This window comes from Vidua chalybeata, chromosome 20, assembly GCF_026979565.1.
Source record: "Vidua chalybeata isolate OUT-0048 chromosome 20, bVidCha1 merged haplotype, whole genome shotgun sequence".
Taxonomy (NCBI): domain Eukaryota; kingdom Metazoa; phylum Chordata; class Aves; order Passeriformes; family Viduidae; genus Vidua; species Vidua chalybeata.
This window is the reverse complement of record NC_071549.1, coordinates 4359667-4378876: the sequence shown is the minus strand read 5'-3', so window position 1 is coordinate 4378876 and position 19210 is coordinate 4359667. Positions and strand designations below refer to the sequence as shown.

Sequence of the window (19210 nt, the reverse complement as noted above, 5' to 3'; positions counted from 1 at the left end):
GGCCAATCGGCGCCGCCGCCCGCGGACTACATTTCCCGGCGCGCCCCGCGCGGCCGGCGCGCTGTGGGCTCGGCGCGATGGCGGCGCCGGTGCAGGGGCACCGAGCGCGGTACAAGAGCCCGGGCGGGCCGCCCTGGAGGGAGACGTACCGCAGGGTGAGCGGGGAGCGGGCTGGGAGTGGGGGGGACGTGGGCTCCCTTCTCCGGATCCAGTTCGGTTCCTCCCGGGGCTGGCCGCAGCGGTCCCGCTGTGGCGGGTGAACCGCGCCCCGTCCGAAACTCTCTCCTAACCCCGTCCGAAACTCTCTCCTAACCCCGTCCGAAACTCTCTCCTAACCCGTCCGAAACTCTCTCCTAACCCCGTCCCGAGCCCCCTCTGCGGGCGCCCAGCGTTGCCCCCGCTGGGATCTGTTAGCCAAGCCCCCTGCAGCCCCTCCGGGACACGGCCGGCCCCGGCCCCGTGTCCAGCCCCGGTGCCTCCCCCGTGTCCCCCCTCCGGCATTCCCGGTCTCTCGGTTCTCTGGCACGCACTCCTTTCGCCGTGTCTCGCCCCCCCGGCTCCCCCAGCCCCCGGCATCCCCCCGTGTGCCGCCCGAGCCGGCGCTGACGGCCCCGGGCTCTCCCCTCCCGCAGCGCTGCATGGAGCGGCTGAGGAGCAGCCGGGCCAAGCTGCTGGACCGCTACCGCCAGGCCGGGGACGGGGCGTGCGGGGCGGCCCCGGGCGCGCTGCTGGTGCAGGAGGTGATGGAGCAGGAGTGGCAGGAGCTGCGGGACAGGCTGCCCGGCCTCCGCGGAGAACAGCCCATGGAGCAGGTCAGTGCTGCGTCCCCAGCGTCCACACCACGTGTGTGATAACAGGGGGATCACATACAGCTCCCCGCGGCTCTGACTTCAGCTTCTCACTGGAGCCGACAAAACTCAAGAGCTTCAGGGTTTCCTATTTCTGCAGCTCAGGCAGGGTGTTGAGCTGTAAAAGTGCCTTTGGGCAGGAGTGGGGAAATTCCTTATTTCCTTCACAAACAGCCTGTTAATCACAGCAGAGGGTTGGTTTCCTCATCTGTGCTTTTTATAGCTGGTCTGTCACTTCCTCTTCTGAGAATGGGAATGAAAACTGAATGTCTTAAAAAGCAAGTTCAAAAGGCTGTACTTGGATCCATTCTGGTTGGCTCTGCACATGTTTTTTACAGTACAGGTTGCTTCCCACAGTGCATGGGTTTGCAAATAGAGGGACTTACTAGACAGGAAAAGTGAATTTATGTTGCTCAGTCAGATGCTGGAATGGGAGGATCACTGTCTGATTCACCTTTCAGATGCTGGAAGACCCTGATGAGCTGGCAGTGCTGGAAGAGATCCAACAGGAACTGATCTTGCAAGGTAAGATCTTTACACATCTTCTGACTCCTGTTTGATGTGTAACATCCCTGACTTCTGGTAATGCAGAACAGCTGAGGCTGCACTCCTTGGTTCCTGCAAACCACGTGATGCAGGGGAAGAGCCTCCTTGGAAATCTTGTTGAGGCTTTGAGGTATTGAGACCTCTTCTCACAGTTTTAAGAGTTTAAGTGGCATTTTAAGGTCTGTGAGAGAGGCCAGAGAAACAGGACTGAGATCTGTTAGCTCTAGGAACCTTTATAAATCAATTCAGGATGTTTCTGAAGTGCTGATCTGAAAGTGGAAAGGCCCATATGAGACGAGCTGAGCCATAGAAAAAATTGGATTAGCAAGAATGATTTCACCAGGCATAGAAATCTGACTCAAAGGAGTAAAAGTTCTTAGAAACTCGTATCCAGCCCAGCCTGCATCTGGCCAGCAGCTTTGCCTGTGCTGCCCAGCAAGGCCTGAGGGAGTTCTGCTGTGCTGTGTTGTTGCAGAGCAGCTGGTTATCGAGGAGTACGAGCGGAGCCTGCGCTTCGATGAGGAATGTCTCAACGCCATGCTCGACGGCCTGGATGCCACTGACAGGGTCATCTGCCCAGTATGTAGGAAGTAAGAAAGTCCTTGGCATTGGAGTCAGATTCCCCACTCTCCTACAGCAGTCTGGGCTTAGAAATGTGCAGAGAGAGGCTGCTGTTCATTTCACCAGAATAAAAATGCCTGAGCAATGATCTGAATCTTAACGGGAGGGTGGGTTGTTTTGGGGTTTTTTTTTTTTGCTAAAATCTTCCCCTTTTCTGGGTGTCATGATGCTCATTGTTTGCTTTTCCCAGGAATAACCTGACTGTAAAAGCTCACCTGGTTCATTGCCAGTGTGGACTGTACATCAGCACACAGGTAAGCTGCACTGTGACATGTTGTGTGTGGCATCTCTGGTGCTGCAGAGGCAGCTGTAATCTAGAGACAGGAACTTCAGCTGACTTTTCATGAATTATTCTCAGGATATGACAGAAGGGAAGCTTCGGTCACTTCTGGAAAGCACCTTGACAGAGCACAGTCAGAGGTGCTTGCACAGCCCCGAGTTCACAGTCACCAGTGGCATGGAGGAGGAAGCCAGTCTGCTGATGAGCTGCCTGGTGAGTGTAAATGTCAGGTTCCTGGAAAGGATCCCAGCTTGGATCCATGGCTCAATTACATGGGCAGAAATCACAAGTCTGCTGATCCCCGGGGTTTGTGTGGCTGTTTTTTCACAAAATTCCTTGGAAATGGCTTTACCTCTGACCACCAGTAACCGTAAAAGAGAAGTTCCAAAGCACACACCTTTAACTGCTGGATTAGGGAATCTGTCAAATTCAGTGCCCTAACTTTAGCCAACAACTTTTAAGTCTTGTGTGCACCCTCTGATCAGATAAGTGGTTCATGAAGAAAAGTTTTAAAAATTACTTGTTTAAGCTTCCTGAAAAAACTTCATCCAGGTGTCCCAGAGAACACACAGCAGCCCTTTGGCTCAAGCTAGAGCTGGTGCTTGCTTTGCTGTGTGAAACCAGTGTGAGGACAGTGGTAGGGGCAGAGCATTTCAAATACAGCCATGGAATTGTTTAAGTTGGAAAAGACCCCTAAGATCAAGCCCAGCCATTCCCCCACCACTGCCAAGGGTACAACTGACCCATGTCCCCAAGCACCATCTGCATGTCTTTTAAATCTCTCCAGGGATGGTGACTCCACCACTTCCCAGGGCAGCTTCTGCCAGTGCTCAACAACTCTTTTGTGAATTTTTTTCCCCAGTCAGTAGTTTTCCTTGTTCAAATAGTTTTGAACTTTATACATTAACACAGTTCTCTGTTCAACTTTTTTGTGAAGGTCTGTGACTCCTGGATGATTCTCCTCTAAGGTGATTGAGCTGCTGCTTTACTTCTGGAAGACTTTAATACTAAACTTCACCCAGAGCTGCTAGGACTCTTGTGTACATACTTCTAACTGCTGTGTCAAAAAGACACTCCAAAAGGCGTAGTACTGCCTTGACCTGCACTTTTAATCACACAGGACATGTTTGGAAATAAATATATTTAGTTTATTTTGGCCTTGGTGTTGTCTTAAATACTACATCCGTGATCTCACACCTCATGTTGCACTTCAGCTTTTTCTTTGAGTTTAAATGGACCTTAAATAAATAAACTAATTTAAATAAACTTAAAACCTTCAAACAACAATTGGAGGCACCAGTTTAAGTAGAAATATTCAACCATCACTGCCACAACTACTCTGTGAGCAGCTCTGGCACAGAGAAACTCTGCCATCACTTTCATGGCAGCACTGGTACAGCAGGAAGAAGAGAAACCACCCTTTTCAGTGATATGTTGAATAGTTTTTATTCTTCACATTCACTCTTAATTGTACAAAAAGCCCCATGCAGGGCGAGGCAATTCTGGCCTGTAGCATCAGAGAACTTGACTGGGGCTGCACCATCACTACAAATCCCCAAATCCAAGTGAGAATCCTCCTTCTCCACCTTCCCAGTTACTTACTCTCTGTATCCACTGTGAAGATATATTTGGGTATTGCTGGATGAAGCAGCACTGTGGAATACCCACACTTGAGGCTAAGTTTCCTAGCCTGACCTACTGACATTTGACAAAGCTTTTAAGGTCTTCAAGGAATTTAATGTACTCCTGGTGCTCCAGGGCAGTGCTGAGCTCTACTAACTCGTCAGCAAAGGTGTTGTCCACTCCTCGGTCAGCCAGGAAATCCATCAAGTGATCGTAGAGAGCCTGCAGCAAGGAACAGAAACCTTCCTTAGTGGAACACACCTGGGGAGGGGGTGCATTAAAATATCCCCTGGCAATTGGCACTTCCTACCAAGAAAATCAGGCCCAGCTGCCACTGATGCCTTTCATATTTTCTAGATTCTGTGCTGCCTTAGTGTGCGACTCTGAACTTCACAGGAAGTGTTAGCAAATTCTCCTCACAGTTCAAACAGAACAATCCTTTTCCAGCCCCAGAACCAAGGACACCATTGCAGCTTCAGACCCCAAAAGTGCAAACAACAGGGAATGGAGGAGAGCAATCTGGGAGGATGAGACTTCATAACCTGGAGCTGGAATTGGACAATGAATCCCAATATGAAAACAGAGTAAAACTTTAAAAAGTGTGAAAACTCGTGACTCATGAAGCATCTTGGGTGCAGCCCTGGGCTCTTGTACTGCCCAAGGTGGATCCTTTAAGGCCTTTAAATAAACCCCTATTTTATTCCTTTAACACTGGCCAGCCTCTGTTGTAGGCAGCCTCTCAAGGCACCACCACAGGAGGGCAGGCCTGACCTTGGGTGGAACATTTGGACAGAAAGGGCCATGGAACACGTAATAAAAACCCAAACCCAGCTGAAATGGGCTGCACCCTGGAGATGATCCCCAGGTTGTGGGAGTCATCAGAGGAAGTGTGCCAAGGATGACACAGGCCAAGCTCTGCCTGTCCCCTCTACCCAGGGGTGAACTAACGCTTTGGAAAAGTATCTGATGTACAAGTTTGTTTGAAAGGCTTCAATGTTACAGTCATGAGCTTGGCTTTTTCGTTTTCATGCACATTTTAAATTAATTTAATGTCTTAAGGCAGGGGAAAAAAGAATAATCAGTGTGGGATGGTCTACAGCACACTAAGCAATTTTATCATGAATGCTTATCAAGGGGATACACTCTAGGACTTACTTCTACTTCCAGTTTTAAACACACAACAGCCTCAAACAAAAAATTGTAGCTTTTTAAATCCTGGCATTGAGAACATAAGAACACACAGATTCTAGTGCATATTTTTAGTGTTACAACTCTAACAACACACCTGGAGAACCAGGACACAATGTATTTTTTCAGATACCACACACGGATGCTTTTATCTACACATGGTGTCTGATAAGCCACATTGTTAAACACACGATCAAAATATGTTTAACAAGTGTCAAAGCATTTCCAGAATGTGATTCCCTGATAGAAAATCCACCTATAAAATCTGGAAAGGAAGAACTTCCTCCTGTCTGTCCTGATTCCTGGTAATGCCACCAGCAATGCACAACCCTGGGACCAGGAAACACCCTCAGTCTGCAGCAGAATCACCAGCTCAGGGGCACAGCAGGGCCAGTCCCTGTCTCAGACATCCAGACAGGTTTAATTCCCAGCCCAGGAGCAGAGGGACAGGCAGGTGAGGTGAGCTGAGTGCCCTCTGTGGCCTTTAGCAGCACCTACCCAGTCAAGGGAATCTGTGTTGAGGGTGTAGTTGGTGTCCTTCCAGTCAGCTTCTCCCGTGGGCTGGAAGCTGACCTCCCGAATTGTGAAAATATCACTTTCTTCCTCTCCTTCATGTCCAATCTAAAGCAGGAAAACAAATGCAAGACATGCAATTAGCTGCAATTAGTGGGCACGCTCAGCCAGCTCATCCCCAGGCTGGGAATAGCTCAGGAAAAGCCCCAGGGCCAGACAAACTGTGCTTTCCCCTCTCACCACATGCCTGTGAGGACAAGCACAGAACTCAGGAAATCCTCTAAGCTTGTGCTGCCAGAAGGGACCTGATTTAAATCAGCAGCCTGAGTTTTACAAATATATAAAAACTTCTTCTGTGTGGTTCTAAGCATGTATTCCCATGTCCATCTCACCTTTAACAGCCAGGACTCTTAAACATCTCCTAACGTTTACAAAATAAACCAGTGTGAGCAAAAGCTCTCAATTTTATTTTTTTCCCTCCTTTTTTTTTCATCCCTACTTCTCTACTGTAATTTAATAAAGAGCCCAATAAGCAGCTGATCAGAAACATCAGGGCAGGATGTGAGGAATGCCATAAACATTTTCTCTCCACTATCCTTGCAAACATAAAGCCTTTTTTTTCTTTTTTTTTGTGATTAAGAGAAATAAAGAAATAAGAGGAGGCTGGATATTGTGCTGATTCAGAACAGCAAGAGATTACAAAGAGCACTTAAATCCAACAGGGGCACAGTGATACTCACCTCATCTTCAGGGAAATGGCAGTCAAGCACAAGGGTCTGTTTTGTATCATCTTTTATTACTTCCACAACAAAGTTTGGAGTTGATGTAAGTTCAGGCTAAATAAGAAAACAGTTGTATCAGCACTGGAATCTGAACAGGAGCCAAAGCAATCACAGCACAGCCCTGTGTTGTGCTCCCTGACACGTTCCATTATCCCAGGTGGATACAAGCCTCATCCAACCTAATCTTGGACACTTCCAGGGATGGGGCAGCCACAGCCTCCCTGTGCCAAGGCCTCCCTACCCTCAGAGGGACCAATCTCTCCTAATACTCAATTTAGCCCCACCCCCTATCACTTAAAAGCCACCCCCCCTTAACCCGTCATTCCATTCTCTTGTACAAAGTTTCCCTCTCCCACTCTCCTGCAGACCTTTTTGGTAGTGGAAAGTGCTAGAAAGCCTCAAAATTCCTCTAATTTCTCCTCATAGAGACCTCCCACCCTGCTCTGCCTTTCTGCAGGGGAGAGGAAGGTCAGACAGGGAACAGGCAGCCCTGGAAAACCTGCATTTTGTGCTTTATCCCCTTGGTATTTGGGAGCATTAAAAGGGGGAGAAAAAGCCTCAACACTTGAGGACAAGGCTCCAACTTCCCTAAGGCAAGATTCCAACTTTGGTCTGTGTCCCCAGCATTAAATGCACATCAAAGCTAAGTTACCTCCTGCTCATCAGGTTTCTGCTGTTCCTGCGTGTCTTCTTCAGCCGAGGGTGGGATGCTGTTATTGATGTTGAATGTAACCGTTATCCTGCAAAAGAAACAGAAACAATTCTTTTCAACACACCCAAAAAATGGGTCTCTTAAGAACATGAATGGGTCTCTTAAGGCCTCATTCAGAATTCACACAGTGTGAACAAAAAAACCACTAGGCACTGCAGTTAAAAGACACACCTGGGTGAAGCTGCTCCCTCCAAGCGCTCTCACTTTTTAAAGTTTTACTGAACTGTTATTTTTAAAACGGGAAGACCACGTGAAACTTTGTAACACAAAACACAGTAACAAACTGGTGCGGAAAAAGTGCCTTTGGCCCAAAGTGGTCAAAGAGCCTTTGCAGGGCGCAGTCTGGGGTGTGAGCAGATGGAGAAGCCTGGTCACTGTGACCCACCCGCCCTCGGGTGCTGGGGACCCTTCCCAGACCCCACTCACTTTTCCCCCGCGATCTTCCGCACCAGCTTGGCCTCCGTGCCATGGACCTCCAGCTCCCACCCCCCGGAGATCTTGGGCAGGGATTTGTGCTTCTGGATCTTCTTCTCCTCCTGGATCTCGTCCGTCAGGAACTGCGCAAAGGCTTTGTCTCCTGGTGGGAAAGAAAATGGGGTTAGGGAAAGGGAGGGTTATGGAGAGGGGAAATGAAGGAAAGGGGTGGGGGTGAGTTCAGGGAAAGGGTTGGGGAGGGAAAGGGGTGTTGGTAAAAGAGGTGTTGGAAAACGGGGTTAGGGAAAGGATAGTTAGGGAAAGGGGGCTAGGAAAAGGGGGGATTAGGGAAAGGGAGGGTAAGGAAAGAGGGAAGTAAGAAAAGGGAGGGTTAAGGAAAAGGTGAGTGGGGTTAAGGGAAGGGTAGGGAGGAAAAGGGTTTGGGAAAATGGGGGTTTGAACAAAAAAAAAGGGTTAGGGAAAGGGGGGGTTGGGGAAAAGGGAGTTGCGTAAAAGGAGGTTAGGGAAAGGGGTGTAGAGGAAAACGGGGCTTAGGTGATGACGGAATTTAGGGAAATAGGTGGTTTAGTGAAAACGGGGACCAGGGAAAGGTGGCGCTGCCTTAGGGAAAGAGGGGACAGCCGGGAAAGCCCCCGCCGCCCCACGTGCTTCCCAGGATGGACGGCGTGCAGCGCTCGCGTCCGCCCCGCGCCCTCCCAGGGGCGGCCCCGCTCCGTCCCCGCTCACCCTCGGTGTGCAGACCGCCGCAGCCGCAGGACACGCCGCCGGCCGAGCCCCGCCGCGGCCGCAGCAGCGCCGTCCGCCCCGCGCCGCCGCCCAGCTGCCACAGCGAGCGCGGCAGGGCCGGCGCGGCGGCGGGCGGCGGCAGCAGGGCGCGGGGGGACGCGGAGCCGAGCGGGCGGCGCGGCGCGGGCAGCGGCGGGCGCAGCGCGGCGGCGGCGGCGCGCAGGGAGCGGGCGAGCAGCATCGTGCGGAGCGAGCGGCCGGCGAGGACTGCCCGCCCCGGAACCGCGCTCCGCTTCCGGCCCCGGCGGGCCCCGCGCGGGCCCCGAGAGCGCGGGTTCGAGTCCCGGCCCCGGCAGGACGGAGTGCGCCAAAGCGGGGCCGGGTTCCTGGGATCCCGGACAATGGAGTGGGCAGGGATGGCACGGACACAGCACCCGTACAGGAGTGAGGGCACAGAGAGAGCTTTAGTAATGTGGGAGACATGCACAGGTTTTATCCCAGACATCATCCCACTCCTAATTATGACTGCCGGTGTTCAGGCCAGAGTGTGGCAGTCCCCTCAGAAAAAGAAAAAATGAATGCGTATTTTAGAGGAAAGAGTGACTAAGGCAGTGTTTCCTGCTCCAAGCCGTCCCTCTGTCCAAAACCTGGCACTAGTGCCCACTCCTGAGAAGCACAGAAGGCTCATTTGCTGCTCACTGCAAGGCAGGAGAGGAAAGCGTCTGTCCCACCCCATCAAATGGATACCACCCCATCAAAGGACCAGAATTTAAACTCCCAATTCCCCACAGGAATCTGAGTACTGAACATGTAAATGGCAGAGTCCATTCTGCACAAGTAGCACAGATTCACTGTGCTTCACATCTTTAAGCCCAGACTGCTGACAACGAACACACTCCCATGAGACCCATAAACACCAGGACTGCTCTTATGATCATTTGTTCTGTGCCTCACAAAACAACACGCAGGATTGGGATTTTCACCATCACTTCTTTATTCTGGAAAAAAACACATAAACCCAATCTAAATAAATATCCATCCCTTTCCTTAAGGTTATAAAAAACATGGTTATACACCTATGCATTAAATTTTTAGAAAAATAAGTCTTTCGAGGCGAAGCTGAGCCAGCTGGTCTCAGGGTCAGTCCCTGGCCGTGCGGAGCTTCCTGCGGAAGTAGTCGGGCGCGGCCTCGTGCAGCCACTCGGCGTCCACCACGCACAGGTCGCGCATGTAGCACCTGTTGGTGCGCAGCAGCCCGTTGTACACCACGCAGGCCGGCTTGCCCTGGAACAGCACCGAGGAGGGGTGGATGGCCACCACCTGGTGCGAGTCCACCGTGCCGTAGGAGCCGTCCGGCCGCAGCTCGGCCGCGTTCATGAACAGGCTGTGGGCCAGGCAGCGCCGGACGCCGGCCGTGTCGCCGCGGGAGGACTCGAGGGGCATCGACAGCTGGGAGACACGGGAGTGAGCGAGAGAGCCTCGTGGGGACACAGCCCTGTTTCACTTCAGAAAGCATGGGGGGGTTTTCCTGGGTCACAACGCTGGGGGATCACGGGAATTCAGCGCGAGTGGATGCTAGGCTAAGCCAGACTAAGAGCCGACAAAATGGATCGTCACTGTCACTCTCCTGCTGGAAGTGACTTTAAGGCCGAGCAGCTGTAGGAAATCAGGTGACCCCCAACGGGAAGAAATTATGTCTGGCTCCAGATCAGAAGGCTGAAGGATCTGCTTTATTAAAACTGTACCATATTACTTTAATATACTGTTTAAAGAGATACTATCCTATTCTACATACTTATTACTTACCTAACTAACTAACAAATTTGCAAAACCCATGACTCTCTGCTAAGAGCCTGAGCCACAGCTGGACCCAATTGGTCACTGAACCCAAACAACCTTCACCAGAATCCAACCCAGCAATCACTGCAGGTAAACAATCTCCATACCAAAAAACAAAAAGAGCAGAGATAAAGATTGTTTTCTCTTCTTCTCTCTGCGCTTCTCCACAGAATTGTGTCTCTCTGTCCAGAGAATGTGAATGTCACAGACCAGCATTCACAAATAATACCCCATAGGGTGGCTCCCGTGTCACTACAGACTGCTAGGGGTTCAGTGGCAGCTCCCACGCTGTGCCCAGCAGGAACAGCACTGAGGGGAAGCTGCTGCCACGCTGAATGCCTGACTCCATGGAGAAGCCAGCCAGCACAGGCTGCCAGCACTCTGTGGCACACACAGCACAGTCCCACCTGCACTAGAGCAGGAAAAACTCTTAGGAAAACCTGTCCTTTCCCTGAGAAGTCTTCTTAGAGGTTCTCGTTTCTCCTTGACCCACTAAGCCCTGCAGCTTTAAGATTTTGGGATGCAACTGCACAGTCAGGAATTTTAGCCAGCTATTTACAGGACACTGAAAACAATCCCCCATTTTCTCACTTTTTGGGACTTGATGCACAGTAACATCAGTTTGGGGACAAACAGGAAAATACCAACAGGTGAAACAGAGAAATAGAGTATGGAAGCAAGTTACCTTTACACAAATGTCCCTGAGCTGAGCTCTGACTTCTGCCATCAGCTTCATGTTCCTGCCATTGATAAAGTTCTCTCTGCACCATCCCTGCAGCAGAGACACCAGGAGTTAGAAGGGGATATTTCTTCACCCCAGGAGCATGACAGCCTTTGGAAATCACAAAAAGCAGAATCCCCCCTACAATCTTCCTCAAAGAAAACGTGCTGACCCCTTTCCTGGTCATATTTCTACCCCCTTTACCATGTCTAGATTCCCTCCCACGCTGCTCAGAAACAGCAGGTGGTGGTTCTTCTCCCACTCAGAGCTGCTCTGCAAGGCCACCAAGAGCTGCAGAACAGCACTTGTTATCCTGCAGGTGGTGAAAACAAATCAGGTAAGAATGACAGGTGCTGCAAGGAAATGGGGTGCAGGAGTCCACAGATCCACAAACCAGTGAGGGGTTGATAGAGTAGGATAAATCCAAATCTGCTTTTAAATATGCTCAGTGTTTTCCCAATGAATCCTGTCCCAGAGCATGTCCAGATATTTATCATAAAATCTCAACACTCTCCCACTCCCTTCTGTTTCCTGCTGGAAACAGGGAAGGAAGAGCCCTGGCTGTGATTACAGAACTGGCCCCACAAAGCTTTGCCAGAGCTTTCTGTAGGAACCTTTGTTACTGAACTTCCTCCAATTCCACAGTTGTAAAGGATGGGCCCTCTTTTCTCTCTGCTTTGGAGGATACCTGTGGCACCAGCCATGGAAGATGCAGGTGTCACTCTGCTCTCTGCCAAAATCTCCTCACCCCATGAGCTCAGGCAGCACTGGCAGCTCAGATCACCCCACCTTGTGCCCATTGACGTTCTTGTAGGCCCTGTACACGTTGAGCAGGGTCAGGTGATCCCCCTCACTGGAGATGAATTTCTTCCTGGCAGCCTGCACCTCATCCCGCTGGGCAGGGGGGTTGTGCAGGACACTGTCCACTGATAACAGTGACACGATGGTCAGGATCTCCTCTGCACAGTGGAACTTGGGCGACAGGAGGATGGCCTGCACAGACACAACAAAACTCATCTTTGCTTGACCAAATCCACTTCAGCTGGACAGATCTGTCTGCTCCCTGCCAGCCCAGGAACTCGACCAAACATTTCTTAGGACAATCTCATAAACATCTGGGCCTAAGGACAGCTGCAAATCCTCTGATGGGCTCACCAAGCACCTTTAACAGCACCTGCCAGGCTCCCTCCTGAGACTGACCAGTGCACAACCAGCACAAACACAGTGACTGAAACCAACTACAGCAACAGACATTTCATGGACCTGCTAAACAATCCTGAAAACTGGAAGCAAATTTGTCTTGTTCACCTTCAGAGGTACCAGAGTAAAGAAAGTCTCTTTTGAAAAACTTCCCTGGATTTAACAATAAAATGACAAGCAATCCAGCAAAAGGGCTGTAAATTATGTACATTAATGTACAGCAAATATACCAGTACAGCTGCAAACACCCCAAATTTCACACCTTGTTTAAGGAGTTTGAAAGAGAAACATCAATGGTACAGAAATGAATACATGAGATTAAAAAAGTTATTTGTTCTGCAGTTTTTACCTTGGAGAACTTTGGATCCAGTGGAAAGGCTGCCATTTTCTTTCCCAAGGGGGTCAGGACAAGCTGACCTTCCTTCTGGGTCACAGCTCCCAGCAGCTCCAGCTGATCAATTGCTGCTTGAATAGCATCTGCCAGAACAAGGACATTGAGCTGTGAGGCCTCCTGCCTCCCACTGAGGGATGTGAAGATCAGCTGGTTCCATCACTGCCTCCCTCCCCTGGTCAGAGGGACAAGTACTTTCCATTTAGAGAAATCAGGGTCCAAAATGTGGTTTATCCTCCTCTGTCCAGGAGAACAAACACCTTTCCCCATTTACTCTTCCCTTGGCAGTCAGGGCACACCTTCATGTTGTGTTGTTATGACACCTTATGGCCCAAGATTGCTCCCTGCTTTTTCCCCAAGGCAGCCTTTGTAGCCACTTACCAGGAGATGGTTTGGACATGAAGTCAAAGGTGAGCACATTGGGAATTTTCAGTGCCAGGAGCTGAAGCACCACACTGGCCAGGTTACACCTGCACAGGCAGAATAAACTGAGATAGTTCTCTTCTTTTATTCTTTTTTCATAGAAGCTGAGATAGAATCTCAGGTCTGTGCAGCAGCTTGACAGAGATAAGTCTGATGCTGCTAGTGAAGCCTTACTTCCTAAATCAGGAAGAGGCAAGTCCAAAATCTGGAGGACAGTGAGAACTATTGCTTTATGTGTTTGGAGATTCAGTGCCCAACTGTCCACCCTGAGCAAACATTTCCCAGTTTTTCTGTTTAGTCCCCACACTTCCATTTTTCTCACCCCACCAGCCCCTAGATCCAGTTTGCTGCTCAGTTCTTCCCACAGCTCCAGCTGTAAAAGAGGTGTGGCAAGGAGTGTGATGGCTCTGTCCTTACCTCTGTATCTCAGGTGTTGTCATTTCCTCAAACTTCTCAAAGTCCTCCTCTGTGTAGAGCCGGTAGCAGATCCCGCTCTCCTGTCTCCCTGCTCTGCCCGTGCGCTGCCAAGCCTGGGCCTTGGACACCTGCTGCACTGCCAGCACTTCCAGGCCAGTTTCTGGGCATGGAAAAGCATCACCTCAGGCAGTGCCTGAGAAGGCACAGCCTTGGAAAACACAGAGGATCAGCAGTAAATATTCCCAGTGTTTGCCATTCAAATCTGGCTCAGAGCTCACTTGGTTCAGCACCGTGAAGCACACTGAACCATCCCATGCTGTGTCCATGAAGAGAAGATTGGCATTTGACAGATTTTTACCCCCTCATGGCTGATACTCAAAAAAAACCTCACAAAAACATCACCAAACCCCACACCCCAAACCTGGAACATTAATATAAACAGCACGGAGGGTGTCTGAAATCCTCTTTCAGTGGCGCTTATGGCCTCCAGTAACTTCTGCAAACCCAGACCCAAATCTTGGCTCTGTTCCTCCTCAGAACTCCTCACCAGGGCTGTACTTCTTGGCTTTGACCATGCCTGTGTCCACAACAAATTTTATGCCTGCAATGGTGATGGAGGTTTCTGCGATGTTGGTGGAGAGGATCACTTTGCGACAGCCCTGGGAGGAAAGAAAACCAAACCCAGGCCAAGGCCACCTTAGAGCAGCTGCAACACAGAAATTCTGCTGCTTTTGGCCCGTGTGGGCCAAGCCCTGTCCCACATTGTGAGCACAAACTGCTCTTACTGTGTCAGCTCTCAGAAACTAAGGTGATCTTCAGTTTCTAATCAGCTTCTAAAACATTCTTTTGCATTTACAACAAAATACACCACCAGAACAGCTGTTCTCAACATATCTTTCAACAATTTTGGTTTCATTTCTGGCACAACATTTGTGTTCTTATTTATCTGTTGAGTAGATAAAAAAGAGCCTGAGGCAGCATGAATTCCTTTCCTTATGGCCCTGACAAACATTCTCAGGTTTTCAGCTTACTCAGTATTTCCCCCATTAGCTGTTGTAGCTTTTTTGTGATGGACAAAAAAATTCCTATGAAATGGAGGAAACTTAAAATTCCTGTGCCTTCTAATCCTTCCTTCTTTTTATGATCCCACGTGGCTGACTGAATGCATCTGTTAAAACCATCACAGTTGCAGTGTATTGTATCTCTGGAACCACTCAGCCTAAAGCCAACAGAGACTATTGATTACTACCAGTACACACTGCTTTAGCCCCTTAAAGTCCACATGTTTCATCCAAGGACTCATTGAAGCAAAACCCCTCCTATTCCCTCACCTCAGGGGTAGGTTTAAAGGCACGGAGTTGTTGGGAGTGGGGCAGAGAAGCATAAAGGGGCAGCACTGTCATCCGTGGGCAGCCCTCGGGGAGATGCTGGGCAACATCTCGACAGGTTTTGGTCATTGCTTCAATTTCTTCCTGACCAGTCAGGAACACCAGGATGTCCTGGCATGCAGGGGCTTCCTGGAGCCAGAGGAAAAAGCAAGTCAGGAGGGTTTGGATAGAAAAGGAGAACTGAGATTGGTAATGAGATGTGGCTCTGGCAGCAAGCCGCTGAAGCAGGCTAAGAAGAAAGAAAAGACACACATGTGGTGCAAGGTATGCATCAGCCAAAATTCCAGTGGATTCACCAGAGACAAAGAGTAAATCACATTTTGAGGGATCGAGTGTTAAAAGGATGGAGGAATTTATGTGTCCTCTAATAACTGTCCGAGTCAGGCAGAGAGAGCCAGCAAGCACCCAGGTACAGAGAACTCAGGTGAGGGGAACGTTCAGGTTCTAGGCATGAGCTGACATTATAGAGCTTTGCTTGGCAGTCTCCCTTCAGCTCCAGCCTGGACATAGAGGTCCCAAATCCCAACAGCAGCAGCAATTTCAAAGCACTAAATGCAGTTTAAAGAAACAGCACAACAATCCAGGTGTTTGGCAGTCAAACACCCCAGCACAAAACACCAACCCCTGGCCCCAGGGGGACACAAACCTGGAGAGACCCTCATACCTGGTGGATTTGGAAGATGGACACCAGTGCTGCCTGCAGGTAGTCACTCTGCTGCTCCTTGGTGTAGAAGATGTCAATGGGATGCTGCCGGCCCTCCAGATAGATGACAGGAGCTCCATTGAAGTACTGGGAGAACAGGTCAACATCCATCGTGGCTGACATGACAATCACCTTCAGGGGGAGCACAGCATGGGTCAGCACTGCAGCTTCCATCCAGCTGGACACCAACAAGTCAGGACCAGCCAAAAGTCAGCTTCTGGATCCTGAGAAGCATGCTGAGAATAGCTCACAGGCTTTGGGACAGAAGAGAGTGATTTCCCCTCATTAAAGCCACCAGCTTTTTACCACAGGCAGAAAATGTTGGTGTGACAGAATGGGCTGGTGTGTGGAACAAGACCACGCAAGGCCCCTGCCAGGCCCCTCCAGCAAAGCCGATGTGCTTTCACACAAATTCCTGACACGTCCATCCATTTCATGTGTAGTGCCTTACTTGGGAATGAGCATGTCCCATCAGCCAGAGCTCCTGCACCTGGAGTGACCTCAGCAACAGAGCCAAAACCTCCCCAGCACTCTGTCTAGTCTAGAGCTCACACCCAAGGGGCTTTGGTGGAAAAAAGGTATGGTGGGTGACCAGATACCTTGTTCAGAGGCGTCATACCAGGCCCACTCATCGTAAGCTAGACACCCTTAACTACTGAGATTTAAAGTGCCTTTTTAGGGACAGAAAAACGGTCAAAGCTGAAATTCCAAACCTTTGGAAGGCCCCAGGAGATGCTGAGAGCACTCAGAGCCCAGCCCCACCCCGCCCTTCACTGCCATCCCGGATGAACACACTTTCAGTGGCCGCAGGCCCCGCTCCTTTCGCTTCTTTTGAGCGGCTTTGACCACTCCGAAGAGCACGTCCGTGTGGATGGTCCTCTCGTGGGCCTCGTCCAGGATGACCACGCTGTACTTGTGCAGCAGAGGGTCCCCGATGGCCTCCCGCAGCAGCATCCCATCCGTCAGGAACCGGATCCTGGTCTCGGCACACGAGCAGTCATCGAAGCGCACGGTGTAGCCAACCTGGGGGAGGGATCACACAGCGAGCACGGGCACAGAGACTGGCATTTCTCACTGCCATCGTGCCACAAGGAAGGGCTACAAAGCCCCTGGTCACTGCATTGGACTGAGCCAACCAGAAGGGCGTGGAAGCCCTGGAAAGCAGAGCAGTTTATCTGCTGTCTGTGAGCAGTTCCTCTTCCAAATGCAGCAAGGCACCCAAATGATACTGCCAACATCTCTAGTTGGCTTCTTCCTAACTAGAAGTTCATGACAAATGCACCCCAAGTTTAGTTTCTTTTTTCTTCTCTCCTTCCTTCCCTTCCCTCCTCTCCCAGCTAGAAATTATTCCAGGCTCTCCAAGGATTTTATGCAGGGGAAGTCTTGCTCCTCTGCCTTTCTCCCCCAGACCCACACTAATTCAGCACTCTGCTCTCCTTGGCAGTGACTTCTGACACAGGGAGCAATGGAAAAGAGCACAATATTTTTTTGTTTTATTCATGAATCAGTATTTTTGCAAATGGAACAACCCAGATCAAGAAGTACAATACCACGGAGACAGATCATGCCCAACCTGTCATGGGACAGGTAAAGAGCCATTTTTCTCCATTCATTGAATTACAGAATCACAGAATATCCTGAGCTGGGAGGAACTCACAGGGATCATCAGTCCAGCCCCTGGCCCTGCACAGACACCCCAACAATCCCACCCTGTGCACCCCTGGCAGCGCTGTCCAAACTCTCCTGGAGCTCTGGCAGCCTCGGGGCTGTGCCCATTCCCTGGGGAGCCTGGGCAGTGCCCAGCACCCTCTGGGGGAAGAACCTTTCCCTGATATCCAACCAAGACCCACCCTGACACAGCTCCAGCTGTTCCCTCAGGTCCTGGTTCTGGCCACAGAGAGCAGAAATTGGAGCTGTCCCTCAGGAGGAAGCTGTAGACCTTGGTGAGGTTTGACCAAATTCTCCACTTCTCCAGCTGAACAGACCAAGTGCTCTCAGCCATTCCTATTATGTGGCCCCCCCTGACCCCTCACCATCTTCGTGTTGCTCCTTTGAGCACTCCCTGACAGCTTTTACATCCTTGTTACATTGTGGCACCCAAAACTAATTATGAAATTAAGACTATCAGCCCTGTGGCTGGTTATTATCCTACCCATTGAAGCCTGACAGGGCCCCATCCCCAGAGCAGCACCAAAGTTAATCTGTAGATAACCTACCAGCCTCCCCAGCTCCGTCCTCTTCTCCTCAGCCACTCGGGCAGCCAGGGTGACAGCTGCCACCCTGCGGGGCTGGGTCACGGCGATGGTGCCGGGGTGGCCAATCCCCACTTCGTACAGGTACTGAGGGAGCTGAGTGGTCTTCCCTGAGCCCGTTTCTCCTAAGAAATATCAAGGGAATAGGGTTTTGCCCCACACTTTTGTAGCATTGTCAAATTCGGTTTTTTATGTTAACTTTTAGCCCTATTTGAGGATGGGGAAGCTGAAGACAGAGAGGGAAAGTCCCATCACAAAGCAGTGGCAGGTCAGAGATGCCACCCACCACCCTCCTCTTGCTGCTGGGCCACTCCTCTGCAGGGCTCCATCCACCCACACTCTGGTTTAGAAAAGCATTCCAGCCTCTCTGGAGGTGAAGTGCTGAGGTGTCACGCTAACAGGAGTGACATACAAAGCATTTTTCATTTAATTACAGTAAATGCCGAGTCTTTAGACTACCAGGTGGGAAGTTGTATATCTTCAGCTCCTGAAAGTCTAGCAAAAAGCTTTTTCGTTTGCACTCACAGAAAGCATAATAAAATCAGTGAAAATGTAAGTGAGGAGTATTCAGAAGAGGAGAGCTTTGCCATTTGGCTTTGACTGAACTCCAGGCAGACAGCGAAAGGAGAGGGAAATACTTTTGCCTTCCCCACAAAAACCAAGTCCCCAGCTGCCAAAGCACAGAAGCCATTATATTCCCTGTTCACACTTCAGATTTACACCCAAACCGTTTCTGGACAGCTTTTCCCAGCGCAGCCCACTCCGTGGGACACCGGCACTTGTCGCGGCACTCACCGATGAGGACGGCGGTGTCGAGGCGGCGGAGCCGGGCCAGCAGCGGCCCGCGGGCTCCGGAGATGGGCAGGGAGCGGCGCTGCACGTGTGCGGGCGGCGCGGCGCTCTGGGGCTGTGTGCCGGGGGGTGCCGCCTTGAACCGCTTGGCCGGAGGCGCCTCGCTGTCCTGAGCCATCGCCCCTCGCGGTCCCGCCCGTCCCGGCCCGGTCCGTCCCGGCCCGGTCCGTCCCGGGGCTCCTCTCCTCACCGGCTGCCTGGCGCGGTGGTGACGCCACCGTGCGACGCTGCGCGGAGCATCCTGGGAGTTGTAGTCCCGCTGCAGCCGCCATTTGCAGCGCTCCCGGCTCCGGGCGCCCCTCGGGGCCAGGGAGCCGCGGAAAAATCGCGGAGCACAAACAGCGGCCAAACACAGGCAAGGAGGGCAGAGAGCCGGCTGCAGGCAGCGTAGCGACACGTTCCCACTCAGGACTTGTCCCAGTAACAAGCTACGGAGGGGTTCTCAAACACTGAACTAAAAAGAACACACAAAAATAAGGTTTTGATCTAATTCCTGCCTCATTACCTATGCTGAAGCAACATTGTCCAAAACACTTTCATTCCTGCTCTCTAGGAGCACTCTAAGTCTGTTCTAGAAACAATCAAAACTGCCCCCAAAACAGACCAAAAACCTGTAAAACCCCTCAAAGCTCCCATAACTTTTTATAACCTTTAACAGACAAAAATGCAGACACATTTTATCAGAAACTAACACACTGCTTCTGGATAAAGCATTTCCCCTGAGATCCCCACACATTTCTCTCCTGGACT

General features: G+C 50.8%; 3 protein-coding genes across 7 annotated transcripts; 1 reads left to right on the top strand and 2 right to left on the bottom strand.

Moving 5' to 3' along the window:
- The first annotated feature begins 37 nt into the window (after nt 1-37).
- On the top strand, nt 38-3446 carry RPAIN (RPA interacting protein). Of its 2 annotated transcripts, XM_053961528.1 has the most exons (7): nt 38-155; nt 633-812; nt 1310-1373; nt 1870-1984; nt 2206-2269; nt 2374-2508; nt 3233-3446. In XM_053961528.1, the coding sequence occupies exons 1-7, from the start codon at nt 78-80 to the stop codon at nt 3260-3262; spliced, it is 666 nt and encodes a 221-aa protein (XP_053817503.1). In that variant the 5' UTR covers nt 38-77; the 3' UTR covers nt 3263-3446. The 2 variants fall into 2 exon arrangements, with proteins under 2 accessions (XP_053817503.1, XP_053817504.1); XM_053961529.1 differs by lacking the exons at nt 2374-2508; nt 3233-3446 and having other exon boundaries at nt 1870-1973.
- Nucleotides 3447-3725: 279 nt separating this feature from the next.
- Nucleotides 3726-8515, bottom strand: C1QBP (complement C1q binding protein). Its single transcript, XM_053961527.1, has 6 exons — nt 8275-8515; nt 7540-7690; nt 7054-7141; nt 6360-6455; nt 5605-5727; nt 3726-4140 (listed from the first exon to the last, which is right to left on the bottom strand). Exons 1-6 carry the CDS (start codon nt 8513-8515, stop codon nt 3991-3993), a joined length of 849 nt encoding a protein of 282 aa, XP_053817502.1. The 3' UTR covers nt 3726-3990.
- Nucleotides 8516-9244: 729 nt separating this feature from the next.
- Nucleotides 9245-18657, bottom strand: DHX33 (DEAH-box helicase 33). Of its 4 annotated transcripts, none has more exons than XM_053961116.1 (12): nt 18404-18657; nt 17573-17733; nt 16152-16379; nt 15318-15488; nt 14597-14782; nt 13813-13924; nt 13266-13425; nt 12807-12895; nt 12384-12511; nt 11624-11827; nt 10799-10885; nt 9245-9723 (listed from the first exon to the last, which is right to left on the bottom strand). In XM_053961116.1, exons 1-12 carry the CDS (start codon nt 18576-18578, stop codon nt 9415-9417), a joined length of 2010 nt encoding a protein of 669 aa, XP_053817091.1. In that variant the 5' UTR covers nt 18579-18657; the 3' UTR covers nt 9245-9414. The 4 variants fall into 4 exon arrangements, with proteins under 4 accessions (XP_053817091.1, XP_053817092.1, XP_053817093.1 ...); XM_053961117.1 differs by having other exon boundaries at nt 9633-10002; XM_053961118.1 differs by having other exon boundaries at nt 9633-9999.
- Nucleotides 18658-19210: the final 553 nt, after the last annotated feature.

Excerpts from the sequence above, each read along its gene's own strand:
- RPAIN (XM_053961528.1), top strand. The coding sequence starts at position 78 with ATGGCGGCGCCGGTGCAGGGGCACCGAGCGCGGTACAAGAGCCCGGGC. Across the intron at positions 813-1,309 it reads GAGAACAGCCCATGGAGCAG|ATGCTGGAAGACCCTGATGA; the intron begins GTCAGTGCTGCG and ends TTCACCTTTCAG. Across the intron at positions 1,374-1,869 it reads ACAGGAACTGATCTTGCAAG|AGCAGCTGGTTATCGAGGAG; the intron begins GTAAGATCTTTA and ends GTGTTGTTGCAG.
- C1QBP (XM_053961527.1), bottom strand. The coding sequence starts at position 8,515 with ATGCTGCTCGCCCGCTCCCTGCGCGCCGCCGCCGCCGCGCTGCGCCCG. Across the intron at positions 5,728-6,359 it reads GCCATTTCCCTGAAGATGAG|ATTGGACATGAAGGAGAGGA; the intron begins GTGAGTATCACT and ends TTCCTGCTTTAG. Across the intron at positions 4,141-5,604 it reads ACACAGATTCCCTTGACTGG|GCTCTCTACGATCACTTGAT; the intron begins GTAGGTGCTGCT and ends TCCTTGCTGCAG.
- DHX33 (XM_053961116.1), bottom strand. The coding sequence starts at position 18,578 with ATGGCTCAGGACAGCGAGGCGCCTCCGGCCAAGCGGTTCAAGGCGGCA. Across the intron at positions 13,925-14,596 it reads CCTTTAAACCTACCCCTGAG|GGCTGTCGCAAAGTGATCCT; the intron begins GTGAGGGAATAG and ends CTTTCCTCCCAG. Across the intron at positions 13,426-13,812 it reads AGCCAAGAAGTACAGCCCTG|AAACTGGCCTGGAAGTGCTG; the intron begins GTGAGGAGTTCT and ends TTCCATGCCCAG.